Source organism: Callorhinus ursinus, unplaced genomic scaffold (genome assembly GCF_003265705.2).
Source record: "Callorhinus ursinus isolate GAN/ISIS: 27379988/994484 unplaced genomic scaffold, GSC_fseal_2.0 scaffold58, whole genome shotgun sequence".
Classification (NCBI taxonomy): Eukaryota; Metazoa; Chordata; class Mammalia; order Carnivora; family Otariidae; genus Callorhinus; species Callorhinus ursinus.
The window spans coordinates 5650904-5667743 of record NW_027397120.1 but is presented as its reverse complement, the minus strand read 5'-3'; the positions used below and the strand labels follow the sequence as shown (position 1 = coordinate 5667743).

Sequence of the window (16840 nt, the reverse complement as noted above, 5' to 3'; positions counted from 1 at the left end):
TGAGTGCGCAGGCCTGACAGAGATCTAGATGTAACGTCCGCCTTTGCCACCTCTCACCGCCTCTGACCTTGGGGACGTCACCGAGCACAGCCAGGCTGTAGTTTTCTGGTGCAGATAATTCCTACCTTCAGTGTTATTTTGAGGATTCAGTGAAACGACGCAGAACATGCTTGCATGTTGCAGGTGCTCAAAATGGATGTACTTTATGGGTGTTGTGCCCACTTCCCTGAACTCTTCCACAGATCCAATGGGCTACAGAGCTCAAGCCGTTTTTGCATAGCCTAGCAGAATTTGTATCAGATTTTAAAAAGTTTTGAAAACTAGAACTTGCATTTCATCTCTTAAAAAAAAAAAAAAAACAACACCCGAATTCTGGGATACAAATCCATAAATGTTCATGTCATGCCTTGAATTTTATCTGCAAATGGAGTGTCTGGATTGCCTAGTAACTCTGTGGTGAGGCATTTATTCACCTACGAACTTAAGAGGCCGGGGAGGCATGTGAAATCCATTTTGGCATTCTGCACAGGAAGATTATTTAAATTACATTTTCAAGTATGTATGATACCTACATGAAGCCCAAAGCAAGAATTTGGAATGTGTTTTATATTCTTACAAATATATTTGCTTCATTTTTCATATTAAGGATGGAAAGGCTTAATTATTTTTCAAGAACTTAAAAAAAAAGTGTTTACAAAGTTCTATAAATATGAAAAGAGAAAAGACCACGGCCCTGTGCATTAAGTGAAGAGAATGCTGGAGAGTACATGATCTATGCTTCCATTGCAAAATCATAAAACATAACTTATACTGGAGACTTTACACTTGAATATTTGATCACAAGTATATAAAAGCCATTAGTTGCAACAGAAAAGGAAAACGGAAAGGTGTTTCTGAAATCTGTTCAAAGGATGGCACCCAAAAAGGACAGAAGCCAATTCGAGCATGTGTAGCAGCTGAAGAGATAAAAAGTAAAGTGTCAGTAGACAAGAAAATACGACAGTGGGATCCCTGGATGCATTTATTGAAGGACGTCCGTAGAGAGGGCTCTGTTGCTTTATTCTTTCTCTCTCTCTGTCAATTTTTAGGTAAGGCAGTGGCTGAAATGATGATGTTGTTAGGCCTCTCTGGAGGATTTGTTCTTAGAGCAGAAAGGAGCTCTGAGGTCCCCTGACTCCCCTGAGGGGAACAGGTAGCTGGGAGATGAGCTGGGACCGACCTGTGTTTCCCAACTCCGCACCCCGCCTTGGCCATGACGCCAGATCCGCATGGCCTGTGCATGTCTCTGAAAACGAACACAGCTGATGTCTCCCTTTGTAATCCTCCCTCCCTCCTAACCTTCAGAAAGAAACCAGCCTGTATCATAAAGCAGGAAAATCCCGCTTGAAAGTGTTTAGGCTTGCCCCTTGCTTAACCTCCCCCACTTGAGCACTTGGAAGGCTGCTTCTCAGTAACAAAGTAACTTGGAAGGAGGTAACTTCTACTGAGGGCAAACACAGCCCTGGATTGAGAGCCTTGTCCTCTGTATTTGAGAAGCCCACGGGCAGGTATTCTTAGCTCCCTTTTATAAAGGAAGAAGCTGAAGTTCAGAGAGGTTAATAACCATGCCTAAGCACAGCTAAGGGAGAGAGGGGCAGAGCAAAGTTGCCAACTCAGGTCTGGCTGACTGCAGAGCCCGGGTCGTTCCACTTGGCTCCCCTCCTGGATCTCATTCCCAGAAAACGGTAAAACGGAGTGAGTGGGAGACAGACCTCAGTCGGCTGGCTGGAATGTTTGGGTGACGACAAATGTGCAGAGACACCGAAACTGATTTATCAAGAAGATTAGAAAATGAAGTGCTGACACTTTTCTCCTGTTCAGATAGGGAGCGCCGAGGGGCAGGAGTGCCTTTGGCGGGGAATAAGGACCTTTTTGCTCCTGGTCTCCATGCCGGGTGCTGCTTTCCCTTTGCAGCGCACAGTGCCTTGCGTTTTTGTGATGCATCATGCCAGCCGCCCGGGAAGGTAGCACACGGCATTCCTTCCAGAGGAGACCCACGAGGGGTGTTTGCAGAGCCACGAACACCACCCACCTGCCCTCTTCGAATCGGGGCCCTCCAGCTAACCAGGTGGAAGACGTCCATCTCAGTCAGTGGGTGGGTGTTGGCCAGAACAAGCCAAGCATCCCTCCAGAGGGTGCCTGATCACACTGAGATGGACATGCCTTACTGTGCCCAGCCTTTCCTTCAGCTTTTGGAGGGGGGTTCTGGGATGTTCCTAGTCTGAATCTCACGTGCAGACCTTTGTGGTTCCCGTGTTCGTGCCCTGGCTGCCGCCACAGTGGTATGTGGGTTTCCGTGTTGGGTCTTTCTGCTTTGTGACTTCAACTGTCCCCCTATGCTTCCTCTCTAATTGTGATGCAGTATTTATTCTGTTTGGACATAGATAATTAGGGAAAATTTGGAGAGATTTCTCCTTCCCTGACAGGTCCTTCTGAAGTGTGCCTGATTCCGAGTGATTTGTCAATACAGGGACATAAGATAAAGCAAGTGTATCCTTTCTGTCCACATAGCGTATCGAGGTGACAGCAAGTCATGGTGCACAATTATGTGCTGTGATAACCTCTTCCTGCTGGTGGGAGAGTGAGACCTTTCTCATGTTTTAAAGACATGCCGTCATGTATGTATCATACATACCAATTACACAGATATGAATAACATGCATGGAGTTCACAGGCAGAATGCTGAAGGCTGTATGGGCTGAGGATGAACAGTCAGGCGGAGGCTTGAACAAAGTGATCATCAGTGACCTGGGGACGCTTCAGAGTGGGGCCCTGAGCTCATCTGACTTGTATCCCCTCCTTGCCTGGCACAGGGCTCAACACACAGGAGACTCTTGGTAGAGGCCCTCTGAACAAGTGCGTGAATTGTACGCCTGTCAGTCTGGCAGTCACGCACCTGGGATCGTCCCTCGCCCATCTACTGACCTGGTTTTCTACACGACCATGTGGCACAAGTCGGCGCACTCTGCCTGTGGCCCGGACCCAGCTCCTGGCTGTGTATCCTCATTTGTGCACATACTGTCTATGGCTGCGTTCATGATACGGTGGCAGAGCCGAATCGTTTGACCGTAGACGGTGTGGCCTTCAAATCCAAACACATTTACTGTCTGGCCCAAAAGCATGCCAACATCTGCCAGGTTGAAAGGTGATGCTGAGGTCTTCAAATAACCATAGATCCTGAAAGCCTGATTATTTCCGCCCGCCCTCTGGATGTATCTGCATATACCTTCACCCGCTGCATGGCCAGCCCCCTTGCTTTAGTGATTAAAAGAAAAGCAAAGCTGGGCCAACAACATAGGATTCCACACTGGGTTTACATTAGCTTGTTGCTGCCCTCAGGTCTTTATTCCTACCTCCTTTGTCTTCAAAGCCACTGTAAGCACTGCCCTCAAAGGGCCCCTGATCTCGGGGGGGATTCCATTGGCTTATTTTTCTTTGCTATCCCTGTGTGCCCTGGACCTCACGTCACAGAGAAATACTCCTTTTCAGTGAGGCTGAAGCGGCTGGACAGGACCCCAGGAGCCGTAGCACAGATGAACGGGAGACTGGGTCACTGGGTTTACAGCCCTCCCTGCAAGCTGCTAGAGTCCTTGGGCTGGTTTGTTGTTGAGGTTTTGCTTCTTTTAAGTGATGGTCTCACATTTGCTCTGATTCAGTACAGCTGCAAAGCCTCCGGGCTTCCAGATTTCATCTCTGCCAATCCCTCACACTTGACGGCCCAGAGTGGCGTGGGTTCTGCTCTCTCCCTGACTCTCATTACCCAAGCCTGCAGGTAACACCCAGCTGACGCCAGGAGAGATGTGACCAGTGAAAGAGCCTACTTGACTCTGGGCAACAGCAGATCCTGCCCTCATGCATGACAGCTCGACTAAAGCTTCTCATGTAGTTTTCGGGTCTTCTCTGAATAGCCGAGTCTCATTAGGCTGTCACCAACCACGGAACCCATGAAGACATTCAGAGTGTTGGGGTGCAGTCTTAGAAGTAAATAACCATCTTCCCACGAAGTGCCCATGCAGTTGCTAGTGAGTGCACACCGGGAGCACTTTGGACCTGCAGCCCATGGGTCAGAGGGTCTCCTGCCCAGCAGCCCCTGGCTGTTCTGGGGAATTATGGCTGTTATAAGAAGTACTTGGGTTTTTAAACTCAGTGCCCCGTTTGCCTGGTTTGCGGCCTTTAGCAACTACATTAGTGGCCTACTGAGGCAGCCTGTGTGACCCTGAACTTCCTGGGAAGAGGCAAGAATAATATTGAGAGCTCTGAAATAAGCAGGATCATTCCTGGCATTCATACCAGCACAGTGACCAAATGCTGCCCTCACTGCATGAAGCGAGCAATGTTAGTGATCTGCCCAAACGTTTTACAAGGGCCCGAAAGGCATGATTTTGAATACTTCTTGCACAGCTACCTCCTTATGGAATGCTTCCTCTGAAATGCTCACATTAGGACATGGCCTTTCCTTGAGGCCTACTGTGTGTTGCTTTCTGCGACTAGCTTTGCAGACATCGTCTTTAAGCTTCTAGGAGCCTTGTTTTGTATACGATGAAATTGGAGCTCCCTGAGATTCAGTAACTTCCCTAAGCTGAAAACACTCTGCCAAGGCCTTTTTGAAATTGACATAAGCAAATGAGATGAATGAATCGCATGAAAAATAATTTGGAAACTCCTGAATGTGGTTGGGGTTGGTGACCCCGGAATTCCCATGCACAAAACAACTCTTTCAATAGGCTTGTCTGACAGACTCAATATGCAGTTTGTCCAGACTCACTAGTGAAAGGAACTTCAAGAAATGTAAGTTGGCCCGTGGAACCTAGCCAAGTGCAAAGAGTATTGCCTTCCCTGGCTTTGTTCTAACATCCTACACCAGAGCAAGCCCATGGCCTCCCTGTGAAATGTGGGTGTAGAGGCAGAATCTGTCAGTGGGATTCAAAGTCGAGGGCTCCACAATGCACATAAGATGCCTGTCCTCACTGGGTCCCCTCCCAATGCAGGTAAATTCTTGACAGAGTAGGTTCTCCTTGCTTAATTAAGGGTAGAAGGTGAGCAGAAAAATTTTACCCAGCTTCTGAGCGTTCTGTACTGTTGATGACTTTTTAAACTCTAGAATATTTTCCAAGGAAAACTGTACATATCTTTTTAACTTGGTCATGAAATTCTTTGTCATGTTACATAACGACTATATAATATGTGGAAAGTAGAGTAAGTTTTCCTGTTTTTTTGTTTTTTTTTTTTTTGCCATGAGATGCAAGGGAAACACCTTATTCCCTGGCTCAGATGGGGTACATAAAGTAAGTCCTCCTTTAGAGTGACCATCCTGGGACATGCCCATCAGGGGCACGGTCTGGTTCTTGTAGGGGCAGAATGGTCAAGTTTCAGGATTTTGTGAGCTGATTGAAATTGGCCCTGGTAGCAATATTTACACCATGGAAATCAGCAAATGCTATCCACCCCCCACCAAACCAGTTGATAAAGATGTTCCAGCACACCTGTCTTCCACCCACCGCTCTGTGCTGGCCTCAGACACCCGGGAAAGGAGCTTGCCCCTTCTCTGCGCACCTGCGAGGCTCACATCCCCTCACATCCTGACATTGAAAAGTGGTGGAAATGGGAGTTTTGACCAAATTAATGGCCTCGGGCATTGGCAAGAGGGGCCACCTTTAGGGTGGCCTTGGGGTTTGAAACTACTTGACTCACTGTGATCTGAGTGCAGAGGGTTCAGAAACAGAGGTGAGAAGGAAGGCTCTGGGACGGATGGTGGGATTCGGGACTGCCTCTCTGCAGCGAGCTTGTCCTGAGCAGGCAGCAGCTGAACTAGGGATTGATTTTAAAGTCAGCTCACTGTTTGCCTTGATCTCTAGTGCTCAGTCCTAACACGGTTAGGAGCCAGGCACTGTGCCCCGTTTTGGGGAGACCAGGCTGAAGGACTTCTTGTGACTACAGCAATGCTCTGTGTCCTATGCAGTGACCAGTCATCACATTGGCTCTTGGGCACCTGAGATATTGCCAGTACAACTGAAGAACTGAATTTGCAATTGTAATTAATCTGAATTTGAATTTCATTAGCCACTGTGGCTGGTGGGTACTGCACTGGACCGAGCAGCTCAGGGCTTGTAGGAAGAATACTGATGGCAGCCTGTGTGCTGGGAGTGTGGAGGGTACATTCGTCACACTGGACTCAGATGTGGGGCTGCTAAGTGTTCCCCAAACCCCAGCATCTTTGACCAGCCAGACCAATCAATACTCATGCCACCGCAGATCTCAACCCATTCAGATGCACCTGGCACTGGGCTGACTACATTGGAGGGTCACTCCGCGTCCTCCTCTCCTTCCATCTGTAGGATGAATGATGATCTCCCACACTTACAGGTGAAGCAGTGGGGCACAGAGGGGTGTAGCCCTTGCCCCACATCCTTGGAGTCAGAATTCCCACCTAAAGATGTCTCAGTAAGTGCAGGAGCACTGTGTCGCCTGGCAGGGTTGCAGAGAACTCAGAGGATCCCATTTAAAACAAATCTCTACAGTTGTTCAAATAGTGTAAGGAGCCTGTAGCTCAACATGGTTCTCCTTTCCTGGGGTGTTCGTGGGTGTTCAGCCTTGGCAGGGTTTTAGTTCGGCACCTACCCTGGTGAGCATACACATTTATTTAGCATATGCGTTTGGCTTTATACCATTCAGTGACTTTTTTTTTTCCCCCAGCGAGTAATGTTGATGTCTTCCTATTTTGCTGTCTGATTTCAGTCACTACAAGCTATATCAAAGTCTGATTTGGTCCCTGTTTGGACTTTTAATTCTTCTGTGGGATTGTGGTCTCCTGATCGACCAATCCCTTGTAGACCCACCTGAGTGTGTTGTTCCGGGATGTGTACGTATTCAAGTCCAAATGACTGAAATGGGATGAAAATGGAAATGTACACCCAAGACTGAAAGAGGCCTTTTGAAAACATTCTGTAATGTTAGGTTACCACTGATGGCCAGCAGCTGAACACCACTGACTGGAAACGATACTCTGTATGGGGGGGTCGAGTTATTGGGGATCAACTCCTCTTGTAGATGGGCCACCTGCACTATGCTGGAGAAGCCGGAAACCAGGGTCCAGAGCCCGCAGCGGGCACCTTGCCTCTGGAGCCAGGGCCTAAGCCTCACTGGCTGCCTTGGACTGTGGAGACTGTTTCCTCCCCCTTGTTTGCAATACGCAAACACCGTATAACTGAACCACAGAAGTCCTCTTGAGGAAACTTCTGTTTACCGATGGTTTGCTGCCCTGACGATGCATTTCTTGGCTTCCCTTCGTACTGGCTGCTAGCTCACTTCACCAGGGGTAGGACCCCCAGGGTGGGGAACTAACCCCATGAGGTAGTAGGGCCCTTCCTCAGATCCCACCTCCAGATCATGGGCTGCTGCAGGGAATCCAGACAGTGTCAAGGGGAAATGGAAAACAGAAAACCTGGCAGTCAGGACGAAGGCCAGTAAGCCGTGTGCACTGTTTCGAGAAGCCTGGAACTAGAGTACTCCTGGCACCCTGGTTTCAGCAAAGCCCACTGCCAGGCCCCCCTTGAGGGGCTCAAGGCTAGCATCCTACCATTAGGTCATTTGCTTTTAAATTTGCTGCTGCACAATTTTAAGTTCAAAAGATGGGAAACACAGTTTAGCAATCTGTTACCAAGGCTGGACAGTGTTGGCTGCCGACTGGAAATGTTCCGTCTGTAGCCCAGCTCCACAGATGAGACCCTCGGGAGGAAAGGTACGGTCTCCTAATCACACACAGAGAGGGCTTGACTGAGGGTATGCATTGCTTCTAGGAGCTCCATGGCGGGACAGAGAAACACATCCTCTGTTGTGCGAAACCTTGTACAGTCCTGAATATCTATGTTACTCTAATGATTTAATATAACCAAGTCAGCATCTGCTTTGCAGAATGCCATTTCAGTTCTTTCTTTTCTCTTCCGAAATATTCCTAAGAGGCGAGTGGTTTCTTACTTAGATATTTTGGGCTGGCGTACCTATACTTCATATCCTAAACCTTTCGTCCTAGGGCATACAAAGTTAAGACCCATCAATTCATGCATTCAAAAGAGAGGTACAGGACTTGAATTCCAGGCCAGGCAGATGAATGCCAACCACCAAGTGAATCTTTACGGCGAGTATGCAGTGAAGCCTAGCCTTATAAAGTAAACTGGGACCCCACTGAGCTTGCGCTGCCCTCGGACTATCACCTGTTCACAGAAATGCTGGCATTAGTCTTGCTACGCATCTGGTCATTGGAGGCTACGGAGGGACCCTGGGGGTGGTGAGCCCGCCCAGCTTCATGAGAAACGTGGGCATACATACCCTTCCCGATGGGCCTCTCCTTTCTCCAACTCCTGAATGACCCCCAAGAGCACTTTGATGGTTTCTTGGCTGGAGCTGATCAGGTCCTCCATCACCTGCAGCTGTGCTTTCAGATCGACGACTTCCGTGTGAGGCACGATTTGTCGGCCTTCTTCACCCACAGCGGCAGCCGTGGGACAAGGCTGGCTCTCCTCCCCCGGCGGGGCTCGAGTCTGTGGGGGCTGCTCGCTACATTCGGGGAACAGGCACTGCATCGGGGGCGAGCAGGCCGCCTCGGGGCCCTGGGGGCCCTGGAGCGCATTGAGACGCAAGGCTCTCCTCCGCTCCTGGTCGGCCGCTGGGCACAGGGGCCACTCGCTTGTGGCAGCAGAGTTTGACAAGGCAGCCTCGGGGGCCTTTGCGCTGGAGGCAGGTGCATAAACGGTGGCCACCTCGGTTTTAAATACGGTCCCGTGGGCCGACAGAGCGGCTTCCTCGGTGTCCGGTGTCGTCCTGTCGTGCTTTGCTTTTCCGTGCAGCTGGTAATCAGGCTCCTGGGAGGGAGGCCGGGCGGAGTTTTGGAGAGGCTCATTTCGGCAGCTGTGCACGTCAGGGTTTCTGCATGGCTCTGCACAGTTGACCCCGGCAGGCTGGTCCAGCGCGTTCATGTGTTCATCAGAGTGGAAAACCAAGGCTGCCGTCCTGTGCACCCGGCCGGCACCGCACGGCCGGGCCTCCTCCCCGGGTCCTTCCTCGAGCTTCTCCTTTGCATCCGCTGCAAACCCATTGTTTTGACTTTTAAAGGCATCCCCAGGGGGGATGCTTTTGAGATTGCCTTTCTTGCGGTCCAGAGGGAAGGTCTGGTAACACTTTTTCAGGTCTGGCGAGGTCTGCACGCCTGTGCTCTTGGTGACATTGGGGATGGACCTCCGAGCGGGCACGGTCATGTACTTGCGGTAGGCTGCCCTGTAGGACACGGGCTTGGCCTCCCGCTTCTCGCCCGGCTGTCCCGCCGAGAGCTGCGTGTCCCTCTGCTCATTCTGCGCCTCGCAGATATCCTTAAATCGCACCTGGAGGGCTTTATTCCGTTTTTTAATCTGCCGGTTGGGATCCAGGGCATACTTCATCTCCAGGGCCAGGCCGGCGGCAGGCTCCACCTCACTCTCTGATGTCGTGAGTACACATTTGCCGCTTTCCTTACTGACCATGATTCCTGCGTTCAGAAACATCAACACAGGCGTCAGTGAAATAGAAACACACATGCGAACCCACAGGCAGCACAAACTTCGAGCGAACGTTACTACTGCCTGCTTCCTAATTATTTTTAAACAGGTGAGGTTGGCCTTTATGTTAAGGAAAATCAGACAGGCGGAGAATTGCTGGTAGGCACAGCTTGAAATGCTTCTCAGATATTAAAGCCTGCTTGCTTTTCCATGTGGGATACACTCGTTTCTTTTGATAGTAATGCATGTTTCCCCATTAGACAAACCTGTTTTACTATATTCATCAAGAAGCCCAACGACGCTGCCTCTTCCGTTTTGCAAATTATCATTTCACATACACGTCCCCACTTCATAGGCAGATGGTTTTCCAAATGCATCTTACTCAGTTTGGGTTTTTACTAGTTTTTGAGGATGACGTGATTAATCTATTATTGGAATCCAAGAGAATTGCTGTTTTCTTATTGGTGATTCAAGGTCCTGATCAGATAAATATGGAGAGCCCTGCCTGAGGGACTGAGATAAATGCATTTGTCTTAGCCATTACGGATGTCATGGGACAGCAGGGCATACGGCTCGATGGGAGGACTGGAAAGGATTACTCTTTGTGGTGTGGCTTGCTTCTAATGGGTTAACACTAGCCCTAGAGAGAACATGGGTTTCCCTGCATCCATCGCTCTTTTCTTTGCATTCTATGGAGAGTGGTATTTGAAAATACTTTTTTTTAAAGAAATTATTCATTCTAGAATCAAGTTTTGTGTTTTGATCACAACCTCTGAAAATGAAAACAATGGTGGTTGTTTCAGTATTTAAATCCTGAAAGAAAATAAAATCACAAGGCTTTATGTTAATCATGCAAATTCATCTTGGGCTGAATTATTAAATGCATCTAAAAAGGTGCAGGTGGCCGATGATCCCTCTGGGGAATACCAGTGGGGTAAATGCCTTCACTTTATCAGGCAGATTCACAGCTGCTCATTGCACGTGGAAGAATTTTCTTGCAGGCTGAACTTAAAGGAAGAAAATATAGTTATGTTGCTTGTGAGTTAGTGTTTGAGAAGAAAATAGTTAGATGGGAGGGACTGGGGTGTGCAGGGGCCTGGCATTGGAGCTCCCTGTCCAGAGAGGCAAGGTCACAGGCATGAGCTAGCTGAACAGGAACAGGCCCAGGCTGCACAGCCCAGTCCACCCGTCGACAGACCTTCGGGCTGTCCTGGGAGGAGCCCATGGACCCAGGACTGAAACCTCCAGGAATACTTCTCTGGACTGCTACAAGGAACTGGGTGACTGGTGGCGGCCACTCCAGATGTCAGTGAGTGTGTGGGCCACCGGGAACTCCGCTGATGTGTGAAGGCTATACCTAACACCTTCAGTGCCATGCAGCCCATTTGACAGAGCAAAGTGGGGTTCAGAGAGGTGATGTCACTTGTTAATAGCACACAGCAAGTAGGACATACAGGCAGAAGCAGGATCCTGATCTCCCTGATGCCTGAGTTCATGCTGTTTCTCATAATGTCAGATGTCCAACAAACAGGCAAGACACCTCCCCATATCCTTAGTTCTTACTGGGTTAAGATTGCAGGCCAGTGGGCATGGTGGTCCGGTGAAGGAAAGAAGTGGGGAGAAGCCCAGAGCCCCCATATGAGAGTGTGTTCTAGAACTTCCTCTCCCTGCAGTCCAGGGACCCCGTTAACCTGGCCTCTCATCACAGGCCAGCATGGTGCTGGCGCTTTGCAAGTCTCCACTAGAGTTCCTGAACAAACGACTTAAGAGAGAACTGAATTATTTCATCACTTAATGCCATGACCATGAATGGGCAATCTTGTTGGAGGACAGCAATCAGCTCTGCAGAATCTGGTTTAGGTCAGAGGGCCAGGGTTTCTCAGCCTTGGCACTCCTGGCATTTTGGGCTGCCTGACCGTTTGCTCTCCTGTGCACGGAGAAATGTTTAACAGCATTCCAACTTCTACCTGCTAGATGTAAGGAGCATCCTCCCAGTGTGCCAGCTAGAAATGTCTCCAGACATTGCCAGATGGCCATGGGGGCGGGGGAGGGGCATAGCCATCCACGGGGAAGAACCACCACACTAGACCTTTCATCTTGGGTGGCTGGAGTGTGTCCCTGAAAAGGAAGGCCTGGGAGAGCAGAGCGAATGGCCAGGAATAGATGGTATGTCCAGGCACCCGGGGGCATGGGTGGTCGGGAAGGTGCCTGTTCTGAAGGGCTGATCTGTAAACGCCCCAGCTCTGTGCTGAGCCAGGTGGGAGCCCCATCCTCATGCCACTGTGTACAGCTGTGTGTCTGTCCTCTGACAAAAGAATTAGTCCCAATGGTCGCTCTCGTAGGTAGTCTGGAGAAGACAGAGAAGCAGACTTCTTTGGCTTTTAGAGCTTTCCTGGGTGCTGAGGATAGCTGGAGGCCTTAGTAATTTGGAACTGGAAACACTGGGCAGTTTTGGAGAGACGAGGAAAGGAAAGGAACAGACCGGAGCCATATCATCTCTTGGCTCTGTGTTGGGAGGACTAGATTCTGGACAGTGGGTGAGATAGAACATGCCTGCTAAGGAGAGATAATATATATCTTTTACAGACACTTATCCCAACAGGTTAAAATGATGCACACAAAAGGGCGTGGTGTGGGGAGAGTATGGGGGACGTGGGGGCATAATGAGAAAATTAAATCTTAACTCTCGTCTTATAATCATTCTCGAACTGCCTTTGTTGTCCAGCTATGCCAGACGATATTGTGCCATCATTCTGCAGAAGACCTTCCTACCAAGGAAAATTTGAAAGGGAGAGCATTTTTACAAAAAGCAATTTACTAGTAATTTTTCAGCCTTTTCCCTGCCACTCCTGAAAAATGTGCATCTGAATAAGTTTGTCCTACCATGCTATTCATCATCGCGATTTGCCAGGAACTGCACTGAAATAATTTTCTTACATCAGTCTGCTGGTTTGGAAAGATATTCTGAATCTTGGACTCAACCATCAAACTAATAAAACAAATCAGAAAAATTAATTGCCAGTGGCAAAATAATAATAATAAAGCAATTCTAAGCTCTTCTCTGTTTTACAGGGAGTTACTAAGTATATAAAAATCATTTTCTTATTAGTAAAAATGATGGTGATACTTAGAGGATTTTTTTTCCTCAGGGTAGTCTGCTGGTGAATTTGTTTTTCAAGTAGTAGAAAGTGAATTGTCCTCATTTCACTGATAAGGACGTCAAGGGATTCTTGTAGTTGACTTATTTGGACTTCAGATGGAGATCTGCGCTCCTTTTGGTGGCTGGGTGGCATTTTCTAAAACTGTAGAATGGAATTTTCCTGGACATTAGGAATTACTTTCCTATTAAATGGTTATACCTTTCCAGGGTATTCACTTACTGTTTATTGGGGTAGGGTGGGGGCTGGTAGTGATTATTAGGAAAATGGTTTTGTCATGAAAGGAAATGGGTATTCTAACAGAAGAGGTCCCACAAGTCGAACCTTCCGGCTCCCTTCATTCATCCATCATCCCTTCACGCATTCATTCAGCAAATGAGTGTGCATATGTTACAGTGTGATGTCAACGTGCAGTCCATACGTACTTCTGTTCCTCACCAAATGCCAGCGTCCTTGGCGCTGCACTTGGCTTTCCTCCTTGACCCCCAGGACAGCCTCACAGGGGAGGCACTCTTGCCAGCCTCAAGCTGCAGATCGAGAAATTGAGGCTCCAGATTTTTTTTTTTTTTTTTTTTTTTGTAATTTGCTGGGAGTCACGCAGCTCAAGGGCCACTCCCTGCATCCCTCTAAATCCCAGGCACTGAACCCCTCCCTTGCCCAGGGAAATCTGTAGCCTGCAGGCTGTGCCCTGTAATGAACGTCAGAAGGCATCCAACGCTGGAACTCGTCTGAGCAATTTCCTTCGCCTGTTTGTCACGAGGTATCTGGGTGCAGGTTATGCAGAGCACCTGGGCATAGACTTAGTGAGAGCTGTTGGGAGTGCTGGACCCCTCCGGAAGCCACAGTGGCATTTTCGGGGACAGCTCGCCTTGGCCTTGTCACCTCCGAGGACCACGGGCTCTGGTTCTTGGAGTTAATCTCTTGGCTCCAAAGCAGCAGGAGTTCATAAAGTTTATTTTTCATACGAAAATGGTGTTTTGGAATTCACTGGACTGTGCCGTCTTGAGGTGAATCTGGCGAGTCATGGTGGAGTGCGTCTGGCTTGGGGAGAGCTGGTGTCGAGGAGCTGTTTGAATGCAAATGTCTTAATTACCCTCCAATTAAAGTGTATAATCAAATGTGAGTTGTAAATATATAAACGCTGTATTTTTAGATTAGTGATGGAGAGTGCTGTCTGCATGCTGCTTTAAATTAATAGCTTATATAAAAATGTTCTTTCCAGCTTAAAGGAGTGAAAAATGGAAGCAACTAAATACCCAACAATAGGTGAACGGTTAAGTAAATGATGGTGTACATACATCCAGTGTGGCCATTAAAATGATAATTATAAAGATTATTTAGTATCATAGAAAAACACTTAGGAAATCATGTTAAGTGAAAGAAAGCAGTCTCCCAAATTGTACTGGAAGAAAATGAACCCACATGGTCATCATTGTGGTATTAAGATAGTGCTTTTTGGGAGATTTATCTTCCCTTCTGTTTTCCGGTTTTTGTTGGGGGAGCTGCGATATTATTGTTTGCCAATTAAAAAAAAACCACAGGGCAAAGTCAGGTCATGCCTTAGGCAGGATGACAGATCAGGCCGCTAGAAAGTATAAACACTTGGATCAGAAGAAGAAAAACCCAGAAATGATTAGATTTGGGTACACGCCATCTCCCAAAGGTCATCTTTTATTGTTTTGAGGACACTTTGAATAAAGAAAGAAAATGAATTTCAGAGGGTTGATGGTGTTTGCGTGTGTAGCATATATGCCGACATGTACGTATCTTTGCGTACACATGTGTACATACATGTGCCCCAGGGGCTTAGGAGAAGGGCTGTTTAGTCGAAGATGTCAGTACATGAGCAAACTCACTACTGGGAGGAGATCTGCCATCTGTTTTAATTAGAAATAAAATGGATGTGACGTATCCTCTGCATTTTCTGAAGTGATCCGGGATCTCCACAGCTGACAGGAGACTCACTGGATGAGCTCCATTCTTAACGTGTCTGCACGACTGAGGGGTTTCCGGTTTGGCCCCCGTGCCATGGTATACGTGGCATGGTGCAGCTGACTGGCCGTGGCGGCTGGTGAGGGTGCTGGCCTTGCCAAGACACCCCCTAGTGTCCCATCAGTCAGGGGAGAGAGCAGAAGAGCTAGGCAGGCAATCCGATGAGTCAGGAAGGGGACTGTATGATATTATTGGTTTTTCTAGCGGCTTTCCCACTGTTGAGACACCTTGGAGTCACAGATGCTGGCTGGAATTCAAAATTAATTGGGTCAGCATTTTATTCCATATGCTGAGGGAATGCCTGGGCATTAGGCTAGTCAGGACGGGGGTGGGGGGCGGACAGTGAACCTACCCTTCTTTATTAATATTCAGCTTCCCGGAGGGAGAGGAAAGGAAGACAGCATCTCACCCATCAAATGAACTCATTTGTGTTGTGAAACAGTTAACTTTAAGGCCTATTTTATAGGCGCTGATTAATTCTTCCAAAATGGAAGTCCTCCCTTCCTCAGGGCAAAGCTAACTGCTATAGATTTTGGACTGTGCCTTAGTTAGATTCATTATCCCGTTTAATTTCCTTTAATACACTGAAATGATATTTTTCCAGACGTTTGTTCACTTCTTCAAAGGTCACTGATTCAAGAGGACTGGAATGGGGTAACGAAATGAAAACACATACCCCTCTGAGATTGAGCACCGAGGGAAGAGGCTGCTTCCATCCTGCTGCGGTGTGGGAGGAAACACGGCCAAGTCATGCCCAGTTCCCTTGATTTGTGGAAGACTGCAGTCAGGCCTCCATCATTAAGAACGGATGAGCGTCCAGTCAGAAGTAGGGAAAAGGGGCATTCGTGGAGTTTTGATGCAGGCTTGAGGCAGAAGAAAAACCACCCTAGGTGCCCCCTCCCCGCTGTTCATGCATATCCGTGATTTCAGAAAACACATTGCCACCAACAGAAAACCTGCTGTCGATTACTTCAGCCCCATAGTGTAAATCACTTTTGCCGCACAGACTCACACTGGCCTGTTTCTAATGAGTGGGGAACCATCTAACGAGGGGAAGTGAACCAGCCACGTTATACACGGATGCTTGGGGTTTGGTGTTGAGGTTTAGAGAAACGAGAAAATGGCCCTCTTCAACAAACCAGATTTCCTTCTTTGTTTCACTATTTACTTAGTTCTTTGATCTTAAGCTTATACTGATGTTAACCTCGGCTTATCCTCTGTCCAAATGGAATCTAAACGAGTAGAAATGAATTAGCAAAATTTTCTGATGTTGGCGAAAATCAACTGGGATAAATGCCTCCTCCAAGTGAGATGTTACATCAGCGTAGGAAACGACTTTTATTTGCGGCAGTTAGCTTTGCAAACTAATAATGGCCATGGAGAGTCCAGAAAAACTGGTTCCAGCAACCCACCAAAATCATACGTAAGATTAGTAAAAGGGACTAATTTCCCTGCTCCTCTCTCCTCCCCAGGAGGCAGGACAGCTAGAAAAGATGTTAAATGTGAGCGCTCTTGCTTTGAATGTAGCTCATAGGTACGTAGAGATTATTGTAGCAAATGTCCCACCTACTCTACTTCCTGGATGGTTCGCAGTAATTAAGCAACAACCGGCTGGTAGTTTGGAGCCCAGCGCTAGGAAGCTGGAGTTGATAGGCTGTGGAAGAGGTGGCCTCCCCTTACTTAGGCTTTATGGGATTCTCCAATGAAAACATGTACATTGTGGAATGTTTTGCTTTACTGATTATGACGAATCTGTATGTTTTTTTTTACTAAACGGCATGTTTTCACTCATGATATATCCTTGAGCTAAAACTAGAACATTGATTTTTTCCAAAAACTAACTGTCAAAAGAGTCTATGTTTTCCCTGCTGTTTCTCGGAGTCGAATCTCAGGATACCATTTGGGAACACCCAGGGCGGGATTTCTGCGTGGAGGTAACCAGTCACTGCAATTGCAATGATTTAGAGTTGAAGATGCAATCTGCCTTTCTGGCAAGACTACGTGAGGGCCCATCGATTACCATCAAAATGGATCCCCCTTGTATTTTTCACTATAGTGCATCTCCTGCATTTCCTTGGTCTAACCAAACCATAGACTTTGCAAGGTCTTGAGTTTACTGCAGAG

At 47.8% G+C, this 16840-nt stretch overlaps 2 protein-coding genes across 8 annotated transcripts in view; one reads left to right on the top strand and one right to left on the bottom strand.

Moving 5' to 3' along the window:
- Positions 1-16840, top strand: part of DOCK1 (dedicator of cytokinesis 1) — a 485590-nt gene that overhangs the window by 224360 nt on the left and 244390 nt on the right. The gene's annotated exons all lie outside the window — the stretch shown is intronic.
- Positions 1-16840, bottom strand: part of INSYN2A (inhibitory synaptic factor 2A) — a 57913-nt gene that overhangs the window by 29750 nt on the left and 11323 nt on the right. For both annotated transcript variants that reach the window (XM_025880194.2, XM_073884747.1), the window contains exon 2: positions 8365-9556. In XM_025880194.2, coding sequence (XP_025735979.1) covers positions 8365-9551 — 1187 coding nt within the window. In that variant the 5' untranslated portion in view covers positions 9552-9556. The remainder of the gene's footprint in view (positions 1-8364; positions 9557-16840) is intronic.